This window comes from Ursus americanus, chromosome 17 (genome assembly GCF_024610735.1).
Source record: "Ursus americanus isolate L20-20 chromosome 17, mUrsAme1.1.p, whole genome shotgun sequence".
Taxonomy (NCBI): Eukaryota; Metazoa; Chordata; class Mammalia; order Carnivora; family Ursidae; genus Ursus; species Ursus americanus.
In genome coordinates this window covers 19,002,792-19,026,523 of record NC_142143.1, presented here as the reverse complement: position 1 = coordinate 19,026,523, position 23,732 = coordinate 19,002,792, and the positions used below count along the sequence as shown (strand labels likewise).

General features: G+C 36.7%; 1 protein-coding gene across 1 annotated transcript in view; it reads left to right on the top strand.

Moving 5' to 3' along the window:
* The window catches only part of PARPBP (PARP1 binding protein), a 74,341-nt gene that overhangs the window by 23,571 nt on the left and 27,038 nt on the right, over positions 1-23,732 (top strand). Inside the window, exons 5-6 of the mRNA XM_045780028.2 lie at positions 13,595-13,765; positions 14,869-15,023. Of these exons, the coding sequence (XP_045635984.2) occupies positions 13,595-13,765; positions 14,869-15,023 (326 nt within the window). The remainder of the gene's footprint in view (positions 1-13,594; positions 13,766-14,868; positions 15,024-23,732) is intronic.

The window sequence follows — 23,732 nt, the reverse complement described above, 5'->3', positions numbered from 1 at the left end:
GAAAGTTTTATGCAAAAGCTTGCTTAGATTGAGGTTTAACGTTTCATAACAAATACTTCATAACTGATGGTGAGGACCACATTAGGAACACAAACTCAAGTTGTCCCAAATTGCCAGATCTCTCTTTGCTGTGAGCCAAAATCTGTGGGGTGACACTGTAAATTCCCTGTTTCCCAGCAGCCTTTTACCCAGTGATTTTGCACGTGCATTCATGATCCTTGTTTGAATCAGTTATTTCTTTAGTGTTTGCAAAATGGTGAGTTTCTAACTCTGTCGTGTCTTTACATTAATTAGCTGACATTTCTCAGTAAAGCAGAGCTTGGTAAGATAAAGCTATTTAGGGAACTAGTTCCCTAAGAATGTCAGAGTCACTACTTAATTCTTTCTCTTTCATTACCAGTTTAGGAGTTGGGATTATAGTTATTTATAAGATAGGATACAAATTAGATTTTTTTAAATTTATCTTTCTCCTTTTTTTATGTGTGTATTTATTGCTATGAACTCATGAATTTTTATTTATTCAGTTTTAAAATTAATTGCAGTCATTAATCTTTGATGCTAAAATGGAGGGCTTCCGTTCAAGCTGGCTTCTGTATCTTTTTTACATTCCCTATTAGACTTCTTAGCACTTCCCTTTTTTCTGGCGTAACAAAATACTCCAAGTCCATCTTTCAATATTTTCTGCCCAGATGTGATTCCTTTCAGTGATTTGTAACTATTTTCTCTTGCTTGAAGTTAATTTTTCACTTACATTGTTTTTCCCTCCTGTCCCAAATATTGGTAAAATGTTTACCAAATGCCTGGTCTTTTCTCATTGGTATTTAAGGGGTACATTCATATATCAAGAGAGTTGATCACTTATTCTTCTCTCTGATTTATCTTACAGGCTGTATAGGGAGGAAACAATAATTGTTATTGTATCTTAAGAGAAATTAGCTAATTTGTATGTGTAAAATACCTAGGTGTTTATAATTTTCGCTTATGGATATAAAATGTTATCTTAAATGGATATCCATGAAAAAAAGAGTATAGCATATAGAAACTAATGGGTCTTCACTGCAAGCATATAGTTTTCTCATTTTAAAAAACAGTGATAGTTTCATTGTGTTAATCCTCTGTTAGCCAATAGATTAGATTTCATGAGGACTGTTGAGGTAGCAGCTTCCTCTCAACTATTTTTCTGTTACTTGCAGACTTCTAATTTTTCTTTTTGCAAAGTATTTTTGGAAGGCAATGTTTTTCTTTTAAAATTCCAAAGTGACTTTTCGGGCTCAGTCTTGCATAGATCTATTTTGATCACAAAATGTAGCTTACTAATGCCACACCATAGTCATCAAGTAGATGAATGGCATGAATTTGAGAAACAATATTTTTGCTTCCTTACATTATTTTTCCTAAGGTACTAAACTGCTTTAGAAGTTCTGAAGTAGAGAAGGGAAAAAATGAAATAAAAGCCCTAAAAGAAAATCATCAGTTAAATAAAAAATTCTACTGGTATATTAGTTCTAGTCCAACTCTTTTTTTTGGTCATTATATGTAAGAATTTATGTATTTGGCAAAGAAAGTAAAAAAATAACTGTATAAATTATTAATCTCAATCTAGGAAAACTTTCTTCAAATTGAGATTGAATATCTGCATTTCAGTAATAATTAATGGATAGGAAAAGAAACATGGAATTGCCAGAAAGCTTAAATAAAATTGTTCAACTTCTAAACAAACATTGCAAATACTTTGTGGTATGGATTGAATCAGTTTATTAAATAAATAAACAGAACATTATCTTTATTTTTGGTATCTTGGTAAAAGCCTCAATCTTGTGGATTTTTTCAATTTAGGCCCTTGCTTCTGGACATCCTAACTGTATTTATGTGGAATGCTTTTCCAGAGAGCCTCTTTAAAACACACTTGCAAATACAAGAGCAGGGAAACCATAACTGCCATGTTATATGACCATAATGATAGGGATAGATTTCCAATTGCAGCCATGAGTTAAAAGAAACACTCTAACTGTGAGGACTCCAAGATGTTTTTCCCTGATGTTCGTCTAGCATCATAGATCAGAAGGGCAGAATTTGCTAGCCTTAAAGAACAAGTTGTAGATGTGATGGTTTAAGCCCTGGTTTGTACCCAGTAAGGATCAGATATATACATTTTGGTAAATTCTCATTATTTTTGGACAGCAGAAGCACAGTAAAACAGGGATTGAATGAAATCAAATGTATAAAAACTGAAGTTTCTTTTTTTTTTATTTTTTTTATTTTTTTAAAGATTTATTTATTTATTTATTCGACAGAGATAGAGACAGCCAGCGAGAGAGGGAACACAAGCAGGGGGAGTGGGAGAGGAAGAAGCAGGCTCTTAGTGGAGGAGCCTGATGTGGGGCTCGATCCCATAATGCCGGGATCACGCCCTGAGCCGAAGGCAGATGCTTAACCGCTGTGCCACCCAGGCGCCCCAAAACTGAAGTTTCTAATTGCAATCTGAATGTCACTTTTTCTTTCCTTTGATTTTTCACAAAATGTGTTACGCTTTTGAAATGTGAAAGGATAAGATAAAGAGGAGATTCATATGTTTTAGACTATTGAACTGTGCAGTTAAAATGGAAACTTTTGTATTATAGATTCACATGAAGTATTATGATTTACACTAAAAGTAAAGATAAAAGGACACTTGAAATCTAAGTAGAAAACTATATTATGCCTTAAGTTGTAATATTTTAGGGTGGATCTTAAGGGTGATTTTAATTTAGTTGTAGCTTGGAGTAATTTTTTTTAAGGCAATGTAATACAATTATATGAGTGCTTATTTGATCCCAAGTACGTTTTTATCAATAGTTTTCATTTTGAAATTTCTAAAAGGACCAAATACACATATTAAGCTTTTTTCGTTTATCATTGAACAAAAACTAATTGAGAACCTGTTAACAAAATGGACTGATTACCTGCAATAATGCCAGTCATTCTTTTAGGCCTTAAGGGTACATCATTTGCTCTCCTAGAATTCATGAAGTAGTAGAAAGATTAAGAAAATGCACAGCACCAGAAACCATTAAGATCTATGCAGGGAATTATAATTGACTAATATGCATAGTTATAACAGGGTGATAAGAAAGGCAGTACATGAATTACTGTTCTATACTAGGAGATCAGGGAGCCCCTCTCCAAAGGTAACATTTGTCTCATATTTTTAATATTTAAGAAAAAATTTTTAGAGGGTTAATATTTAAGCTTTTTTTTTATTTTAATGTTTTTTTATTATATTATGTTAGTCACCATACAGTACATCCCTGGTTTCTGATGTAAAGTTCGATGATTCATTAGTTGCGTATAACACCCAGTGCACCATGCAATACGTGCCCTCCTTACTACCCATAACCAGTCCATCCCATTCCCCCACCCCCTCCCCTCTGAAGCCCTCATTTTGTTTCTCAGAGTCCATAGTCTCTCATGTTTCATTCCCCTTCTGATTACCCCCCTTTCTTTATCCCTTTCTTCCCCTACCGATCTTCCTAGTTCTTATGTTCCATAGATGAGAGAAATCATATAATTGTCTTTATCTGCTTGACTTATTTCACTTAGAATTATCTCCTCCAGTGCCGTCCATGTTGCAGCAAATGTTGAGAACTTGTTCTTTCTGATAGCTGAGTAATATTCCATTGTATATATGGACCACAACTTCTTAATCCAGTCATCTGTTGAAGGGCATCTTGGCTCCTTCCACGCTTTGGCTATTGTGGACAATGCTGCTATGAACATTGGGGTGCATATGGCCCTTCTCTTCACTACGTCTGTATCTTTGGGGTAAATACCCAGTAGTGCAATGGCTGGGTCATAGGGTAGCTCAATTTTTAACTTTTTAAGGGACCTCCACACTGTTTTCCAGAGTGGCTGTACCAACTTGCATTCCCACCAACAATGTAGGAGGGATCCCCTTTCTCCACATCCTCTCCAGCAATTGTTGTTTCTTGCCTTGTCAATTTTTGCCATTCTAACTGGCATAAGGTGGTATCTTAGTGTGGTTTTGATTTGAATTTCCCTGATGATTAATGATTTTGAACATTTTTTCATGTGTCTGTTAGCCATTTGTATGTCTTCATTGGAAAAGTGTCTGTTCATATCTTCTGCCCATTTTATGATTTGTTTATTTGTTTCTTGTGTATTGAGTTTGAGAAGTTCTTTGTAGATCTTGGATGCCAGTTTTTTATCTGTAGCATCATTTGCAAATATATTCTCCCATTCCGTGGGCTGCCTCTTAGTATTTTTGACTGTTTCCTTGGCTGTGCAGAAGCTTTTTATCTTGATGAAGTCCCACAAGTTCATTTTATCTTTTGTTTCTCTTGCCTTTGGAGCAGTGTCATGAAAAAGGTTGCTGTGGCCGGTGTCATAGAGGTTGCTGCCTATGTTCTCCTCTAGGATTTTGATGGATTCCTGTCTCACATCGAGGTCTTTCATCCATTTGGAGTTTATTTTTGTGTATGGTGTGAGAGAGTGGTCAAGTTTCATTCTTTTGCATGTAGCTGTCCAGTTTTCCCAGCACCATTTATTAAAGAGACTGTCTTTTTTCCACCAGATGTTTTTTCCTGCTTTATCAAAGATTAGTTGCCCAAAGAGCCGAGGGTCCATTTCTGGGTTCTCTATTCTGTTCCATTGGTCTATGTGTCTGTTTTTGTGCCAGTACCATGCTGTCTTTGTGATCACAGCTTTGTAGTACAGCTTAAAATCCGGCATTGTGATGCCCCCAGCTTTGTTTTTCCTTTTCAACAGTTCCTTGGAGATTCGGAGCATTTTCTGGTTCCATACAAATTTAAGGACTATTTGTTCCAGTTGTTTGAAAAATGTCCTCGGTATTTTGATCGGGATAGCATTGAAAGTGTAGATTGCTCTGGGTAGCATGGACATTTTAACTATGTTAATTCTTCCGATCCATGAGCATGGAATATTTTTCCATCTTTTTGTGTCTTCCTCAATGTCTTTCAAGAGTGATTATAGTTTCTAGAGTATAGATCCTTTACGTCTCTGGTTATCTTAATTCCAAGGTAACGTATGGTTTTTGGTGCTATTGTAAATGGGATGGATTCCCTAATTTCTCTTTCTTCAGTCTCATTATTCGTGTATAGAAATGCAGCTGATTTCTGAGCATAGATTTTGTATCCTGCCACGTTACTTAATTGCTCTATAACTTCTAATAGTTTGGGAGTGGATTCTTTTGGGTTTTCCATATAGAGTATCATGTCATCTGCAAAGAGAGACATTTTGACTTCTTCTTTGTTGATTTGGATACCTTTTATCCCTTTTTGTTGTCTGATTGCTGTTGCAAGGATTTCTAGTACTATGTTGAATAATAGTGGCGAGAGTGGGCATCCTTGTCGTGTTCCTAATCTTAAGGGAAAGGCTTCCAGCTTTTCCCCATTGAGAATGGTATTTGCTGTAGGCTTTTCATAGATGGTTTTTATGAGATTGAGGAATGTAACCTCTATCCCTACACTCTGAAGGGTTTTAATCAGGAAAGGATGCTGTATTTTGTCAAATGCTTTTTCTGCATCTATTGAGAGAATCATATGATTTTTGAATTTTTCTTTCTGGATAAAATCTAAGACACTGATAGATTTGCGAATGTTGAACCACCCTTGCTTCCAGGGATGAATCCCACTTGGTCATGATGGATAATCCTTTTAATGTACTGTTGGATTCTATTAGCCAGGATCTTGTTGAGGATTTTGGCGTCCATATTCATTAGGGAAATCGGTCTGTAACTCTCCTTTTTGAGGGGGTCTTTGCCTGGTTTGGGGATCAAGGTAATATTGGCCTCATAGAATGAGTTTGGTAGCTTTCCTTCTGTTTCTATTTTTTGAAATAGCTTTAGGAGAATAGGTATTATTTCTTCTTTGAATGTTTGGTAGAATTCCCCAGGAAAACCATCCGGGCCTGGAGTTTTGTTTTTTGAAGGTTGTTTATCACTGACTCAATCTCTTCATAATTAATTGGCCTGTTTAAGAAATCAATTTCTTCCTGTTTCAGTCTTGGTAGTTTATAGGTTTCCAGGAAGACCTCCATCTCTTCCAGATTGCTTAATTTATTGGCGTAAAGCTGTTGATAAAAGTTTCTAATAATCCTTCCAATTTCATTGGTGTTGGTTGTGACCTCTCCTTTTTCAATCATAATTTTATTAATTTGGGTCCTTTCTCTATTCTTTTGGATAAGTCTTGCCAGTGGTCTGTCAATTTTATTGATTCTCTCAAAGAACCAGCTTCTAGTTCTGTTGATCTGCTCTAATGTACTCCTGGTTTCTAATTCAATGATTTCTGCTCTAATCTTGGTCAACTGCTTCCTCGTGAGTGGATTAGGCCTGTCCCTCTCTTGCTGTTCCAGCTTCTTGAGGTGAGAATATAAAAACTGCATTTTAGATTTTTCTATTCTTTTTTTTTTTTTTTTTAAGATTTTATTTATTTATTCGACAGGATAGAGACAGCCAGCGAGAGAGGGAACACAAGCAGGGGGAGTGGGAGAGGAAGAAGCAGGCTCATAGCGGAGGAGCCTGTTGTGGGGCTCGATCCTGTAACGCCGGGATCACGCCCTGAGCCGAAGGCAGACGCTTAACCGCTGTGCCACCCAGGCGCCCCTAGATTTTTCTATTCTTTTGAGTGAGGCTTGGATGGCTATGTATTTCCCCCTTAGGACTGCCTTTGCAGTATCCCATAGGCTTTGGACCGTTGTATTTTCATTCTCGTTGGTCTCCATAAATTGTTTAAATTGATTTTTGATTTCCTGGTTTATCGAGTCATTCCTGAGCAGGATGGTTCTTAGTCTCCAAGTGTTTGAGTTTCTTCCAAATTTTTCCTTGTGGTTGAGTTCCAGTTTCAAAGCATTGTGGTCTGAGAATATGCCGGGAATAATTTCAGTCTTTTGGTATCGGTTGAGACCTGTTTTGTGTCCCAGAACATTGTCTATTCTTGAGAATGTTCCATGGGCATTAGAATAGAATAAGTATTCTTTGGTTCTGGGGTGTAGTGTTCTATATATATCTATGAGGTCCAACTCGTCGAGTATGGCATTCAAAGCCCTTGTTTCTTTGTTGATTTTTTGCATGGGTGTTCTGTCTATTTCTGATAGTGGAGTGTTCAGTTCCCTTACAATTAACGTATTTTTATCTATGTGTGTCTCTTTATTCTGGTTAAGAGTTGGCTTGTGTATCTTGCTGCTCCCCTGTTGGGGGCATATATATTTATAATTGTCATATCCACTTGTTGGATACATCCTTTAAGAATAATATAGTGTCCTTCTGTATCTCTAACTATAGTCTAGTTTAAAATCCAATCTCTCTGATATGAGAATTGCTGCCCCAGCTTTCTTTTGAGGTCCATTGGCATGAAAGATGGTATTCCATCCCTTTACTTTCAGTCTGAATGTATCTTTAGGTTCAAAGTGAGTCTCTTGTAAACAGCAAATGGATGGGTCATGTCTTTTTATCCAATCTGCAACACTGTGGTATTTATGGGAGCATTTAGGCCATTTACATTGAGACCAAATATTGAGAGGTATGATTTTAATGATGCCATGTTGCGAGTACAGTCTTTGTTTCTATCGATTGTGACGTTCTGTTCTGTATCACTCTTGGGGCCTTTTTACCTTTATAGAACCCCCCTTAATATCTCCTGTAGGGCTGGTTTTGTGGTTACGAAATTGGTCAATGACTGGCGATTCTGGAAGGTCTTTATTTCTCCATCCATTCTGAATGACAGCCTTGCTGGATAAAGGATCCTTGGCTGCATGTTTTTCTCTGAAAGAGCTTTAAAAATGTCCGTCAGACCCTTTCCTTCATTCTAGGTCTGTGTAGACAGGTCTGACGTAATTCTTATACCTTTGCCTTGGTACGTGAGAAATTTCTTTGCCCTGGCCGCTTTCAATACTGTATCCTTGGATCTAATATTTGCGAATTGCACTATGATGTGATGTGGCGTAGGTCTGTCGTGGTCGAGCTTGGGAGGGGTCGTCTCTGCCTCTTGGACACGAATGTTTGTTTCCCTTGCTAGATTAGGGAAGTTTTCAGCTACAATTTGTTCAAATATCTCTTCTAGACCTCTGTTTTTCTCCACCCCCTCGGGGATGCCGATGATTCTGACATTGGAACGTTTCATTGAGTCAGTAATCTCCCATAACCTACATTCTTGTGCATGGATTTTTTTGAGTCCAGATTCTATTTTAGTTTTCTCTTCTACTAACCCATCCTCCAGTTTGCTGATACGTTCTTCTGCCTCATTCATCCTGGCCATCAGAGCCTCTAGTTTTGCCTGCATTTGGCTCATAGAATTTTTAATTTCTGCCAGATTAGCTCTCATTTCCGCCCTTAGAGATTCTATATTCTCATTAACATTTTTGTTAATACTTTTTTCAAGTCTACACATCATCTTGACCTTTGTTACTCTGAATTCCATTTCTGATAATTTGGTTACATCCATATCCATTAGTTCTGTGGCAGAGGCCACAGACTCATTGTCTTTTCTTTGCTGGGGGGATTTCTCCTTCTCGTCATTCTGATGAGGAGAGGTTGCAGGGTTGTCCAGAGCCCAAATTATTGACCAGGACCCAGGCCGTGCGCCCTTGTTTTATAAGGATCTTAGGGATGTGGGCTTCTTGATTTTTCAGCCTGCCTTCTGGGGGAGGGGTCTGCCGCGCCGATACTCAGGTAACCCTGTTTGGGTACAGTCTCTGTGTCCCCTGGGAGGGGGGATGGGGGTGGGCACGCTGTGAGCCGGTGTTTCCAGGCTTTTGTTCTCTGGTGGCTTTCCCTGGTGGTTTGCTGTGCCTCTTCTGAGAGTCAGAGCAGCAGCGGCCGAATCTCAGCCTCTGTCTCAGAACAGAGGGATCGTCGACCATTCTCCTTTGATGTTCTGGCCACTTTAACTCTGTTTCTGTTGGTGCTGCTCAACCCTGCAGTGTCCCGGGATGTGCGTCCCACACCTGGCGTCCCAGCCCTCACTTCCAGGGCTGGCGCGCCTCTGTCCTTTGTGTTTCTAACACCGCCAGCCGCCAGCTGCTCCCCCGCACTCTGGAGCTCCTGGTCTCATTCTGGTTCCAGTGAGCACACCGGAGCTCCGATTTTCACTCTGGTCGTGTGTTCCCCTGCTTACGGTCTCAGTCTGCTCTCTTGGGGGTGCCGGTCCGCGAGTCTGCCTATTCCCCGTGCAGGTGGCTACCGCTCTCTGGCACCCAAACACGGGGGCTCCCTCTCCCTTCCATTTATCTTCCGATATCTGTGCGCGGTTTCACGGCTCCCCGCTTCGTACCTCAATACTCAGCACTGGAGATGTTCATTTGTAGAGATCCAGATGTATCTTCCTGCGTCTCAGGCTGATTCCGTGGATGTTCAGGCTGGTCTGGTATCTATCCAACTCCACTCAGGGGACCGGCTGAAAAAGGGTTCCCGTACTCCTCTGCCATCTTAACTCCCACAAATATTTAAGAATTTTTTAAAAATCAATTTTGCTTAAATTTCAAGTCCATATTTAATGTAAACTTTTCCTGTTAAATGAAGTTTTTTAAAATTGACACTGCCTCCCTTTTTTTAAGAATTGGTTTTCATAAGAAATTTAAATAATCCGGAAGCATGTTACCTTTAAAAGTGCTTTTAATATGTCTATGAACTTGAGACTTCCTTAATAATTGTTTCAGAGACTTCCTAATAATTTATAATTTTTATTGCTAGCTTCTAAAGCTCCCTTTTATGCTTCCTAATTTAAAATGTGACTAAACAGAATATGAAAACATTTTGAATAAATTAGGAAAATATTTTCTTATAGTTTATAGATAATAAATTATGGGGTCTTTAGTTGTCAGTCACTGAAGAACTTAATGAACTTCATGTTTTAAGAGTGAATTGAGTTTATAATTTGTGGAGTACATTTTTCTAAGGGAATAGGCAAGGAGAGGATTTCAGGTAAATAGCATGGGAGAGACATTTGAGAATTAGATACAAACAAGATTCCAGAGCAAGAAGAAGGGGTGGAAGTATTTGAGAAGGTGATGAGAATTCCATAAAAATAACTTAGTTTTGATGAAACCCAATTTATCAGTTTTCTCCTATTATAGATTGTGCTTTTGGTGTCATGTGTAATAAGTCTGCCTAATTTCAAGTCATAAAGATTTTTTCCTATGTTCCCTTCTTAAAGTTTTACAATTTTATATATATCGTACATTTAGACCTGTGATCTGCTTTAAGTTAATTTTTATAAATAGTGTGAGGTTGAGGCACCTGGGTGGCTCAGTGAGTTAAGCTTCTGACTTCAACTCAAGTCATGATCTCAGGGTCCTGGGATTGAGCCCCACATTGGATTCCCCACTCAGCGGGGAGTCTGCTTGTCCCTCTGCCCCTCCCCCACTCATGCTCACTCTCTCTCTTTCTCAAATAAATTAGTAAAATCTTAAAAATGTTTTTTTTAAGGTTTAGGTGAAGTTTAGGTGAGTTTCATTTGTTTCACATATGATTTATCAATTGCTTCCACACCAATATTGGAAAGAGTGTCCTTTCTCCATTGTTTCTTTTGCACCTATGTCAAAAATCAAATGGCCATATCTGTTAGGTCTAGTTGTGGACTCTGTTCTGTTTCATTGACATGAGTGTCCCTTTATAAATACTGTATTATTTTGATTGTATACTAATATTTAAGATAATTTTTCAGCATATTTAATATGTTGTTCTAGTGTCTTCTGGCTTTTTGATGATCTGTTACTAACTTTATCATTGTTCCAAAATAATGTAATGTGTCGTTTTGTTCTGGTTACTCTCAAGATTTTTTCTCAGTTTTGGCTGTCAGTGTTTACTTATAATACAGGAATAATATTCTTTGTGGTTTTCCTACTTGAGTAGCTTCTTAGATCTACAAATTAATGTTTTCCACCAAATTTGGGATCTTTTTGGCCATAATTTCATGAAATAAGTTTTTCTGCTTCTTTTACTCTTCTGCAGGAATTCTAAATACATGTCCCACAGAGCTCTTTGATTTTATTTTTCTTTCTGTTGTTTTCTTTTGTTTTTCTGTTTTGGTAATTTCTATTTATATATTTGTAAGTTCACTGATAATTTCTTCCACTTTCTCCAAGTTGTTGAGCCCACCTATTTTGTTTTGGTCATTGTACTTTTCATTTTTAGAATTTACTTTCTTTATAGTGTCCACTTTTCTGTTGTCATTTCCCCTGTTAATTCATCGATAACACTTTTCTAATTCATTGAACATTTTTTGTTTGAGTTCTTTGAATTTATTTATAGTGGTGACCTCAGTGTTTTATCTGCTAAATCTAACATCTAGGTTCACTTGTTGTTAATTTTTACTGACTGCTTTTTATCTTGAGAAGGGGTCACACTTTTTGTTTTTGTTTTTTTGTTTTTGTTTTGAACTGTCTAGTAATTTTTAGATGAAAACTGGACATTACAGATACTATTTTATAGTGATTCTGGGTTTTCTCATGTTCTTCTCAAGACAATTGAGTTTTTATTCTATTAGGCAGTTTTGTTGCCTGGATTTCAACTTCATATTTTGTCTCCCTGGTATGCATCTTTTGGGTTATTTATTCTTATGGTTTTTCCCTTTGCTGTGTTTTTTTTTTTTTTTTTTTTTTTTTAGGTTTGCTTTTGTAGATCTTTCTTCTGCCTGCCAAATGTGGCAGTAAGCCAAAGATTTGGGAAAGTATGGAGCTCATTCTTTCCTTGGATTCTTTTTTCCTAGGGATTTTCCTGTATTTTCCAGTTGTTCTGACAAGTTTTGGCTCGGTACACTTAACACTTCAAGCCTATCCAACTTCATCTTTCTGCGACTGAAGCTACACACAGTTGTGGAATGCACTCATTTTAGCAAACCTTCCAACTCATAGCTCTTGTTCCTCGTAACTCAATCTTTCTTGAATATATTTCTTTCTGATTTCTGCCTGTGTTTTTGATGGACTCCCTGGAATTTCCCCCATGCTTGTGTAGTTTTGCTGTCAGCTATGGATTATGGCTCTTAATGCTCTCAATTATTTCTAGGGTTTTCCCCTTTAAATTTCTAGCTGCTTTCGCAGCCCTGGATTCAAGGGCACCATTATAGTCACTTCTATCTGCTGCAGCCATAATCATGAAAGTTGGGCCAGTAAACCACAAATTTAAATCATACTTTTTTTGGGGGGGCCCAGCATGGAGCCCAAGGTGGGGCTTGAACTCATGACCCTGAGATCACGAGCTGAGCTGCGATCAAAAGTTGGATGCTCAGTTGACTAAACCACCCAGATGCCCCTAATTTGTTCCCTTCTTATTGCAGTTAGGCTAAAATTAAATATTCCTCCAGCTTCTGTCTTCTTCTGGATACTTTCCAGTTTCTTTAAATAGTATTTAAAATTTCTTACTTACTATTTTGTGTTTGTTATCTGTGAGGTTCATAGGATCACTCACTTCTCCACTATTACAGGAAGTTTAGGACCTTGAGTAACCACAGACTTGCTATTCTTAACCTTTCTTGTTGCAGTTCTTTTAAAATTAAATTCTCGGGGTGCCTGGGTAGCGCAGTCGTTAAAGCGTCTGCCTTCGGCTCAGGGCGTGATCCCGGCGTTTCGGGATCGAGTCCCACATCGGGCTCCTCTGCTGGGAGCCTGCTTCTTCCTCTCTCACTCGCCTGCTGTGTTCCCTCTCTCACTGGCTGTCTCTCTGTCACCTAAATAAATAAAATCTTTAAAAAATAAAATAAAATAAAAATAAAAAAAAAATAAAATTAAATTCTCCTCTAGTTTGGGTCTGCTTTGTGTGTACTTCCCAGTGTAGTTACATTTTTGAAATTTTACTAATATTTTATAGTTACCTGTGGGAGTTCACTTCCCCAGTACTAGAAGTTGCAAGGCCTTAACTAGCTATAAGTAGGTAATTTTAAGAATAAGATCATTGAATGCCCTGGTTTGTAAAATGCCCTTGACCATAAAAGACAAGTACAGTATATATGAAAGAACAGACGCCCATATTAAATTCTCACAAATATTATTTATCTTGTGCTTGAACAGTCTATAACTCTGTTTTAGGCCAGTTAATATCAACATCAACTACTTGTTATTATTTTCTTATCATTTGCTTGAATCTCTTCATTGTTATACCTACTTGGTTATTTGGTATTGTCAAAGTCAGTATCTAATAATTACTCCTGAATTTAACCATTTAACTTAAGCCCTTATCTCCAGCCCTGTATAGGTATAGAACCAAATAGTGCCAGTTGGCACATTTCCTAAGCTTTAAGCGGCTTCATTGCTCCTTGTTATTTAGTGACAAATGTGTGCAAAGGAATGATATCCAGCCTTATCAGTAACGCAGACTTTGGACTTTTATCTTTTATATCATTTTCTAAGAGGTATTTTTCAACAGTTGTGATTTGCTCATAGATACTTATTGGTGACACATTTGTTTCATGAGCAGGGATATTTTAATTGTCCAGCTCAATCTTTTGTTGTATGGCAGTTCTCTCTTTTCACATAGAGTTGAGTGAGATATTGTTATTGAATGGTCATAAGTATTTTTACTGTGTGTGAAGAAAAAATTATTGATTTAGAACAACTTCAATGAAGAAAATAATATTTTATTGTACAGGTGCAGTTACTAGCAAGAAAAATTATCTATTCCTATTTAAGCCTGCTAGTGAATTCAAAGAATGACCTGGCTCTGGCTCATGTTCTCAATATTCCTGATAGAGGACTTGGAAGAGAAGCCTTCACTGATTTGAAACATGCTGCTCAAGAGAAAAAGATGTCTATCTTTTTGGTATGGACATGTTACATTTTCAATATGTTTTAAAGACTTATGAACAGTGGATACATGTAACTTAATATAGAATTCTTATAGCTATGATAAAACAACTTTTAAATTGTGCATACATGTTCTTCCTTTGTATTTGAAAATCTATGCTATTTTTATTTATTACCATATTCTTCAAATTTGACAAGGGAGAATTTCTCTAAAGCAGTGTTTTCCTACATGTGTTCTATAGAGTGGTATCTCTGTTAAATTCTGCTTGAATAAATATTTCTAAAGGCAAAAGTCCCTGTTAAATGCTCCTTGAATAAATGTTTTCCAGGGCAAACAGTTTGGAAATAGTGTCTACTTTTATTGGGTATATGTAATGCATGTTTGTATATCAAAAGCTCTGAGAAGTCCTACCATTAAGAACTTGGTGTAAAATAACCTTGTTACTTAATCCGTTGTTTCCTAAGTTATTTAACCTTGGAAGTTTCTTCCAAATTACTGAAATTTCATAGAATTTGTTTTAGGATACACTTTAGAACATTTCATCTTTGATGGAGATGCTCTTAGGTGTAGCCATCCTCTATGTATTTTTTATCATTGTAAGGCCTTTTGAACTACACATGATCAAATAATCCTAAAATGTGAAAGCTAGATAGGGCTTTGTGATTATTTAGTCTAAATGTTCAGTTTATAAATAAAGAAGATAAAGCTTGAAAGAGTTGAATTAATTGCCCACCCTTGAATAAATCAACACAGTCAACATTAAAAAACCCCTTTGTTTCATATTAAAAATTCCAGTTCAATCTATATGAGAATATATTCATACACTAATATTTTATAGTCAGTGATATACTCTTATGAATATATTCTTACGCCCTTAATTTGTCACCTGACTTGGCTCCTCAGTTCCACTTGCATTGCCATCGCCCTTGTTGGCATAAATTTTGCGTGGCATCTGTTTCTTTAATTATTTGCTTCTGAATCAAAGCGACACGAATTATAAAAAATGCTTACTTTACCTGCATACTCAGAAATAATATAAATATACCCAGCTTCATAAAGTTTTATTTTTAACTCACTAAATCATTAAATATAACTAAATCATTTATTTTAATTCACAGGTGGCCACATCATTTATTAGAACACTCGAGCTTGGAGGAAAGGGATATGCACCATCACCATCTGATCCTTTAAGGGCACATGTAAAAGGACTGTCTAATTTTATTAACTTCATTGACAAATTAGATGAGATTCTTGGAGAAATACCAAATCCAAGGTAATGACTTTTCATAAATTACCAATGTGTGTTATTAATCTGTCTTTAAAACTTTACAGAATCAGATGTAGATTTGAATACATGAGCTATTGAAATGACTAAACATCAACAGTAGGGAAAAGAAACAAAATACCTAGATGAATAAGGTATAATCTCATGACCTTTCCCCCTAAGTTTCTGTCTATCTTTGATTCTAAAATTTTTGCCAAAGTCAAATGGCATGTTCACATGAAATTTGACTAGAGAAGAGGGCTATTTGTCTTTATCTGAAAGAAATAAATTTTGGAGGACTGGACATGACTGAATAGATAATTTCTTTAAAATTTTTATTTAGCACTAAATAAATGGGAAACCTATACCAAGAATGAGGAGATTGACAAAGATATGATAAAATCTATATTCTACTTTCTGCTTTTTTCCCATTTTCTTGGGTGTAAATCTTTGGTTTATCTGGAATTTGTTTTTATATGATACTGGAAGTAAGAGATTCTTTCATATCTGATAAACTCCCATTTATAATATATGCATATTGGATGATTACTAATTTTGTGATTAATTTTGGGGGTGCAGAAGTGGGCTGTATATGTTAGCAATCACGGTAGGTCACTGTCAGTTTGGTTGGTATGCTTTAGCATACCAAACAGCTGGTATTATTGAACACTTTTTATGTGTCAGGCTCTTTATGGGGATTATCATTTGATCATTACAACAACCTTACATGGTAGGTACTATATAAATACCCAGTTTAGAGAGGAAGAAACTGAAGTTCTGGGACTAAGTGATTTACCTCAGTCACATCGTTATTTAAGTAGCAGAGCTGGGATCTGTACTCAGTTCTGACCCTGGAATCCATTGTCTTAATGACTGTATCTTATTTCATGAAACTTCTTTTCATTTTAAGATTCCAAGAAAAATTTGTTTCTCAGGATTTTATTCTGAATTGCGTCCTTCTGTCTTTATGAATATCCATTACAAGAAAGTAAATTTGGAAGAGGGTTTTGAATATGTCTTATAGCCAATATCGGACATCTTCTGAACTTTCAAATAATGTATTAGCTGGCTATTTCTTCTGAGATAGCAGATAATTTTTAAAAATATTCTATTTTTAGCAAAGCAAATATAGTTATATTTTGTTAAAGTCAAATAGTAAAAAAGTCCTCCACAGATTGTCCTTAAAATTTTTTTGTGTTTGTTTTTCTATTTACCTCATTTAAATGAAATTTTAATGCAGCTATTTGTTGACTTTTTCCATTTGAGACATTATTAACTTCCTACCCTGGAAGATGGTGATTTGCCACTCACTCACCAACCTCCCAGCCCCTCTTTCTGTCTTCCCCCTCCTGTTACGCACATAAGACTTTTCTTCTTTCATCCTTCTAATATAGTTATACCACAATTTCAGGTTGTTATATTTTAGAATTTATATATATATATATTTTTAAAGATTTTATTTATTTATTCGACAGAGATAGAGACAGCCAGCGAGAGAAGGAACACAAGCAGGGGGAGTGGGAGAGGAAGAAGCAGGCTCCTAGCGGAGGAGCCTGATGTGGGGCTCGATCCCATAACGCCGGGATCACGCCCTGAGCCGAAGGCAGACGCTTAACCGCTGTGCCACCCAGGCGCCCCATAGAATTTATATTATTAAGACTCTGTAAATACTGCCTATACCTAAGCTTTGTGATATGCTGTGGTTATTCTTCCTTTCTTTTAGAAATTTTTGTTTTTTTCCTAGAGTTAATAATTATCTACTTTCCTCTTCTGCTTTACTTACTATATATTTATCATTGATTCTTTTTTGAGCTTTCCAATAAAACCATACATATTCTTCCTATTATTAGATCATCTGTCAGTTCTGGTTTTTGCCCTTGAAGACATTCCTTCTGGAGAGTCCTCTATCTTCTTCATTGAGTGTGTACTTTTGCTTGTTAGGCCTGTTCACAGTGGTAATGGTGAAGCTTCATTATCTTGTGAATTTTCTTTGCCTCTGCCTTGTTTTTTGGATCTTGTGACCTTATTTTTAATTGGTAAACCCCTTATTTTATTCTCATGGCTTTCTGAGAAAATAGGAGGCAAAAATATTTATCATATTCTCACATTTAGTTATATGTGATCTTATGTCATGTTTCATTTATCTAAGATTATTATATTTATTTTTTAAGATTATTTTTATCTGCTTCCTGGGTGGTCTTTGTTTTATCTAAGTTGAATGTTTTTATTTGTTTTGCCCTCTTTCATGTTAGAGGTCATTCTAAAATGTGTGGTGATTCTAAACAGTACTTTTATCATATTGAAGAATGAGACTGTAGAAAGCTGATTAGTAGCTCTGTACAGTGGATTTCATTATAGCATGGTATCCATTTGGCTCTTTTGTTGGGGACTCTCCAAATGTCGGTAACTATAGGTCTTTTCTTTGGGACTTAGACCAAAATTTCCAGAGTGGCATCCTTCAGTCCCTTGCAGAAAGCTTTTAGTCTAGCTAGTAATATTCTGAAATTTGAGGTAGGGTGAGGGTTGATGCTGAGTCTCCCAGTTCAGTATGTAGACTTCTACTTAAGCACTCTGTTTTCAGTCCCTGTTGCCTCGAGGTCCAGAGCCGATCTGGCTTAGTTTCTTCAGAGTAATCTTGCTTTCCATGCTGAGGGGAGAGAAGTGCACAGGCCTGACTGCTCAGAATAGGAGAGGAGATTTAGGTGTCTACGTGTTTCCAGTGTAGACTGTCAACCAGCTTTCTCATTTGCAACCCCCTCTTTATTGTAGCCTTCAGTATTGAATTCAATTTCTGAGAATTTCTGGGGTTGCTTCTTATTGGTGTCTCTTTTAACAGTTACTTATGTTTTAGCTTTCTCTGTTCTGAGTAGTCAGCTACCACATATCCATCTGCTTTTCATTTTTCCATGCTTTCATTATATGTCTCTGCTGTCATCTGTTATTGTCTCCTCTAACATTCTCTTTCTTTGTGGATTTTGAAACACTTGCCTTTTTGTCATTTTTAGTGCAGTTTTAGGAGGAAGCAGATAAAAATGCATATATTCAATCCAGTGTAGTTTGTTATAATTACATTACCTTCGGAGGAATTTCTGGTTGGGATGAATTATCTACAGGACAGAAGTACATTTTAGAGGCATCTAGGATGAGAACAGACTTAAATTCTTTTTTTTTTTTTTTAAAGATTTTATTTATTTATTCGACAGAGATAGAGACAGCCAGCGAGAGAGGGAACACAAGCAGGGGGAGTGGGAGAGGAAGAAGCAGGCTCATAGGAGGAGCCTGATGTGGGGCTCGATCCCAGATCGCCGGGATCACGCCCTGAGCCGAAGGCAGACGCTTAACCGCTGTGCCACCCAGGCGCCCCTAGACTTAAATTATTTAACTCATCAATGAGTTATTTTGAATATCCTATCTTAGCACAGTGAGTAATTACTCTATGTTCTAGGGAAGACACTAAAGAAGTGGGTGTCTAAATAGTGGGTATGTTCATGTGGGTGTCTAAATAGTCCACCTGAGAAATCTTTCTTTTTTTTTCTCTTTATTTCATCTTTATGGTGATTTTTGTATATAGTAAGTATATATTCATTTCATAATTTTTAAAAGTTATTAAAAGCTAAGAACATATATCCTGCTTATACAACAATAGAAGAATGTACAGAGAAAAGGACAATTGACCTAGTTTGTGGGAGCCAGGGATAAAAGTGTCAGGAATGCTTACCTGGGTGGCTGTTACAGGTCAGCCTAATCTTGAAGTATGAACTTGAAGGAGTTAGGCAGGCATGGAGAATGGGTGTGAAATGAAATCTAGATGGGGAGAAGGGAGGATATTCTATAGTGGGGATAATATGGCTAACCTATTGGGACGTTGTTTTATTGGTTATTCATTTTGTCTTAGAATTTCAACTTCTACTAGTACTTTCATCACAGTCTATAAAGGTTGTAAGAATAAAACAATAAGCCAATTTCCCTGTTTTTGTCAATTCCTTCTTCCTTTTATAGCTGAGATTCTTGAAAAAAAAATGCTATCCTTTATTCCATTTCTGAATTTCTAATTATTTAATATATATTTCTCTCCAGGCTGTAAAGTCTATGAGGGTTTTATTGGTTTTCTGCACTAATATTCCCTAGTCCTAGCACAGTTTCTGGCACAGAGTAGACACTCAATATTTATTTACTTGTCTGTACTTAACTGACTCATAGTAATTCACTTTTCCACTCTATTGAAGCTATTCTGCCAAAGATCACTTGTGATCTAGTTGGTGTAGAATTTTTGGTCTCTTTTGAGTCCTTAAATTTGATCATTTTGTTTCTTAGAACTCTTTTCCCTTCTGAGATTTCATTCTCTTGTTTTCCATCTACATCTAGGACTACATATATGCAAATTATAAATCTAAATTTCAATGGGATTCAAACCTCTTTCCTGAGTTTCAAAAATATATCTGTAACTATATGTTGTGATCTCAAAGGCAATTAAAACTTAACATGTTCCAAACTAAATCTTTGTCTTTTCCTGCAAACCTGCTTCTCCTCCTGAAGTGCCCAGCTCGATGAGGCCTCTCTTCCTCCAGCTACCTAACCAGAAATCTGAAACATATCCTAAACCCCTTTTACTCCTTTCTCTCTCTCTTCAGTCACCAAGATCCATGAATTCTTCTTAACATTTTTGATATTCTTTTTTTCATCTCTATTCCTATAGCTGCTATCTTATTTCCATTTTTTAATGGAAAGTCTGTTTTCAGACTTATCCTTTCTTGCTTGAACTTCTTCACTTCTCTCTGAGTTGTTCTTTCTGCCTCCAATCTTGAGTTGCCCCATCCTGTTGTTCTTACAGCTGCCAGTGGTCATTCTAAAACAGCAAATGTTACTTCTGTGATTAAAATCCTTCAGTGATTTCATATTAGGTACAGAATAAGACTCCAGAAGCCTCAATATGATATAGAAATCCTATGTGCTCTAGCTCCTGCCTGTATCTTGCTCTGGCCTCTGTCTCTCAACCTTAAAACTTAAAGATAAACATGCGTTTAACTCTTATAACTGACTGTAATAGGGTTGAGGTGGTAGGGAGTCACAATAATCTTTGAATCAAAAAGAGGATGGGGAATAGATAGGGACGAAATAAAAGAACTGATTCTCACACTTCCCTCCCCACTGCCAACTTTTCATCAGGCCATCTTAGCTGTAATTTGGTTGTATTTCTATCTTTTGCCAGTAGGTGCCACCATAAAATGCATACTATACTTCCCTGAAAAATCTTAAATTAGCGGTTTCAGGTTACATAAATTAGTTAGTTCTCTGTTGTTCAAATGTTTAAAATTATGTATTTCAAGTTTATGAGAACTTTTTAATGTACACTTGAATTACATTTATTGGACTAAATGTTATACATTTATACAATGTTAAATCTAGTTGAAATTATCCAGTCCAAAATCTCACTATTACGTTTTTCTCGTTTAAAAATATTCTAGGGGCGCTTGGGTGGCTCAGTAGGTTAAGCATCTGCCTTCCGCTTGGATCATGATCCCAGTGTCCTGGGATCGAGCCCTGCACTGGGGCTTCTTCAGCGGGGAGTCTGCTTCTCCTTCTTCCTCCGTGTCTGCCCTCTCTCTCTCTCCCTCTCAAATAAATAAATAAATAAATAAATCTTTAAAAAAATTCTAGAAGCATTTTTGATATATCTTACGGACCACTTTTAATCATAATTTTTAAAGATGTGTTTTAGCAAATAGTTTTCTAATTCTTGAAGATGGTAGGGGAAAGCCAATCCATATAGTAAAGATATTCAATAATTACACTAAAGTATTACCAATCATCTGTATTATTGCTTATTGCTCTCTTTCAGTCACTATGCTTTAATACAAGCTTGGGGATTTTTTTTTTAAGATTTTATTTATTTATTTGACAGAGAGAGAAAGAGAGACAGAGCACAAGCAGGGGGAGCTGCAGAGGGAGAGGGAGACGCAGGGTCCCCACTGAGTGGGAGCCTGATGGGGGGCTTGATCCCAGGACCCTGGGATCATGACCTGAGCCGAAGGCAGACGCTTAACCAACTGAGCCACCCAGGTGCCCCCAGGCCTGGAGATTTAATTGTGTTTTTCCTCACTAGCTTTATTTTTCTCTTTCTGCCCCAGGGCTCTAATGTGATACATTTGGTAGTCAGGAGCTGCAGTATACCTCTTTTTCACCTAAATTCTTCTATTAATGTTTCTGCAGAGTACTCATAATGTATCTTCTGGGATGCCTTCCTGAATAACTCCTTTTTCCCTTACCCACCCACTCAAACTCCCTCTATACCTTTAATATCTCACTTTCTCACATGATCTCTTAAAGAGAAATATTTTATTCATCGTATCCCAGTGCCTAGCACAAATGTCCTGGTGTCATTTGAGTTAAAACTTCAGAGACTCCAGTCTCTAGAAGCAAGAGTCTAGATTATGCCGCCATGTTGCTGAGCAGATATTTGAAGAGCTAATATCTGGCTCTAGTAGAGAATGTATAGCAGTAGACTAGTCGTAGCCCTGGTGTTTGAGGTATTTTGCCAAGCGTCAAAATGTTGAGCTTGGCAAGTATCTGAAACACAAATCCTATAAACTTTTTCCTAATATAATTCAATTAAGGAGTCATATCATCTTTAATATTTAGTGTATTTGTTCTTATAGAAAGAATGAGAAAAGGAAGTAAAGGTGACTTTACTTTCTGTGATTTTGACTGAAAATCAAGGAAAAAACCATTGAAAAAGAAAGTGCATATATACACATATATGATATATATATATCTCAAAGAATTCTTAGAGTTTACTCAGACTTCTGATTACACAAATATGGCACACTAGGTCCCCTGGTTGACCCTTCCATTGAAAATAGTTAATAATGCTGGTTAGCATATTTTTAAAATACGTCTTGAGTGCGTTGATGAGTAGGCATATGTAATGAGAATACAGGCCAAAAACTAGGGGAGGGAAGAAAGCCAGAAAGGGAAGTCAAGCACGGAAGTGAGCTTTTATTTTGAGAGTGTTTGGTGATTTGGAAGGTCTGTTCTTAGAGCCACTAAAGTCTGAGAGTGCAAAGACAAAAGCCCAGGGACTGTCTAAGATGAGGAGTCTATTGGAACATACCTACTCTGCAGGGTTGCCCACCCTGTGTAAAATGAACTAAGAATAAGGGCTTTAACCTGATAAAGGGTTTCTATACTTAATGGTATAATGTTTTAGCATTCTATTTAAGATTTAGAACAAGATAAGAGGTCCTGCTCTTATCATTTCTTTTCAACGTAATATCAGATGTTCAGTTCAGTTAGTAGTAAGGCAAGAAAAAGAAGTGGAGATATAATAATTGAAAAGGAAGAAATAAAATTCTATTTGATGATAATAATATTGTATATGTATATAAAACTCCAGGAATTTAAAGGCAAATTATTAATATTATTAGTAGTGTTTTAACAGTGTTACTGGACACAAGGTCAATAAATAAACAATCGTATTTCTATGCCATCACCAAATAGATATTTAGTGCTTCAAAAAAGAGCTTCAAGAATATAAAATACATAAAATAAGTCTAATAAAAGCCATAGTACTTCCTTCTCCCTCAAAAAGTGTAGACTTGATGTGAAATTCTCTGCTTGCCCTCTCCTACCTGGGGCTTTGTGTCCTGATCAAAGTGCTACCAGAGATTTTTGTCTTCAGAAAAATCCATTCATTCTGCTTGCCTCCCACTTCACAGCTCCCAACTTTCCACTCCAGCACTTGTTTTTTCCTTTTTTGGGGAGAGATTAAGTGGTACTTAGAGATTTCCCCCTATTGCTGCCAAACTCAGTGAGATATTCCCCCAGAGTTTTTATTTAGTCTGTCATAGTACAAGTGGAAAGCTCCTAAGTATTTATCACAAATGATAATATAGTAATAGTAAAATATATATCTTTTGTCTTACTATTAAAAATTTCAGATTGTCGTGTGTGATAGTGTCATTTATTCAAGAAACGTAGCAATCATTTCTTCTGTATGCCAAGTATAAACTGGTAGTATAAGGATTAGTAAATATATTGTTCCTTTCTCAAGGAGTTTTTTCTTTCTTTCTTTCTTTCTTTCTTTCTTTCTTTCTTTCTTTCTTTCTTTCTTTCTTTCTTTGTTTTGTTGCCAAAAGGTGATTTTATTATAGCATGGGGACAGGATCTGTGGGCAGAAAGAACTGCCTTGGGATTGTGAGGAGTAACTGATTATATGTTTTTTAATTAGTGATGCTTAGGGATAGTACAAATTTCTAAGGAATTTGGAAGCAAGCCTTTCAGGACTTTGAGGGGTTAGCTTCTGTTAAGGTTACTTTCAGTCTTTAATAAAACATAAAGGCACTAAGGTGGCCATGAGTTCCTTGAGGAAGGTCACACATGTTTTGGGTATCATTGGGCTGCAAGCTATAAGATTTAATTTAAGCTACATTTCTCTTGCCTTTGTTTCCCTCATCATTGCCCCCCTAAACAACTTTGACCCTTAAATCTTGAAGGTTGTTGAAGGCAGAAGGTCCCATCTTCTGTAGTTTCTTCCTGCTGAATAGGGGTAGTAGATAGAGATGTCCCTACCTATGGGTCAAGGTTGGTCAGTTGAGAATTTAATAGGAGTTAGGGAAGGCTAAAGCAGCTTAATTTAGAGTTGATAACATATGGGTGTCTCCTTCAGTTTCTTTCTTTCTTTTTTAATGAAATGTTTCTCAAGCTTATATAGTTGTCAGA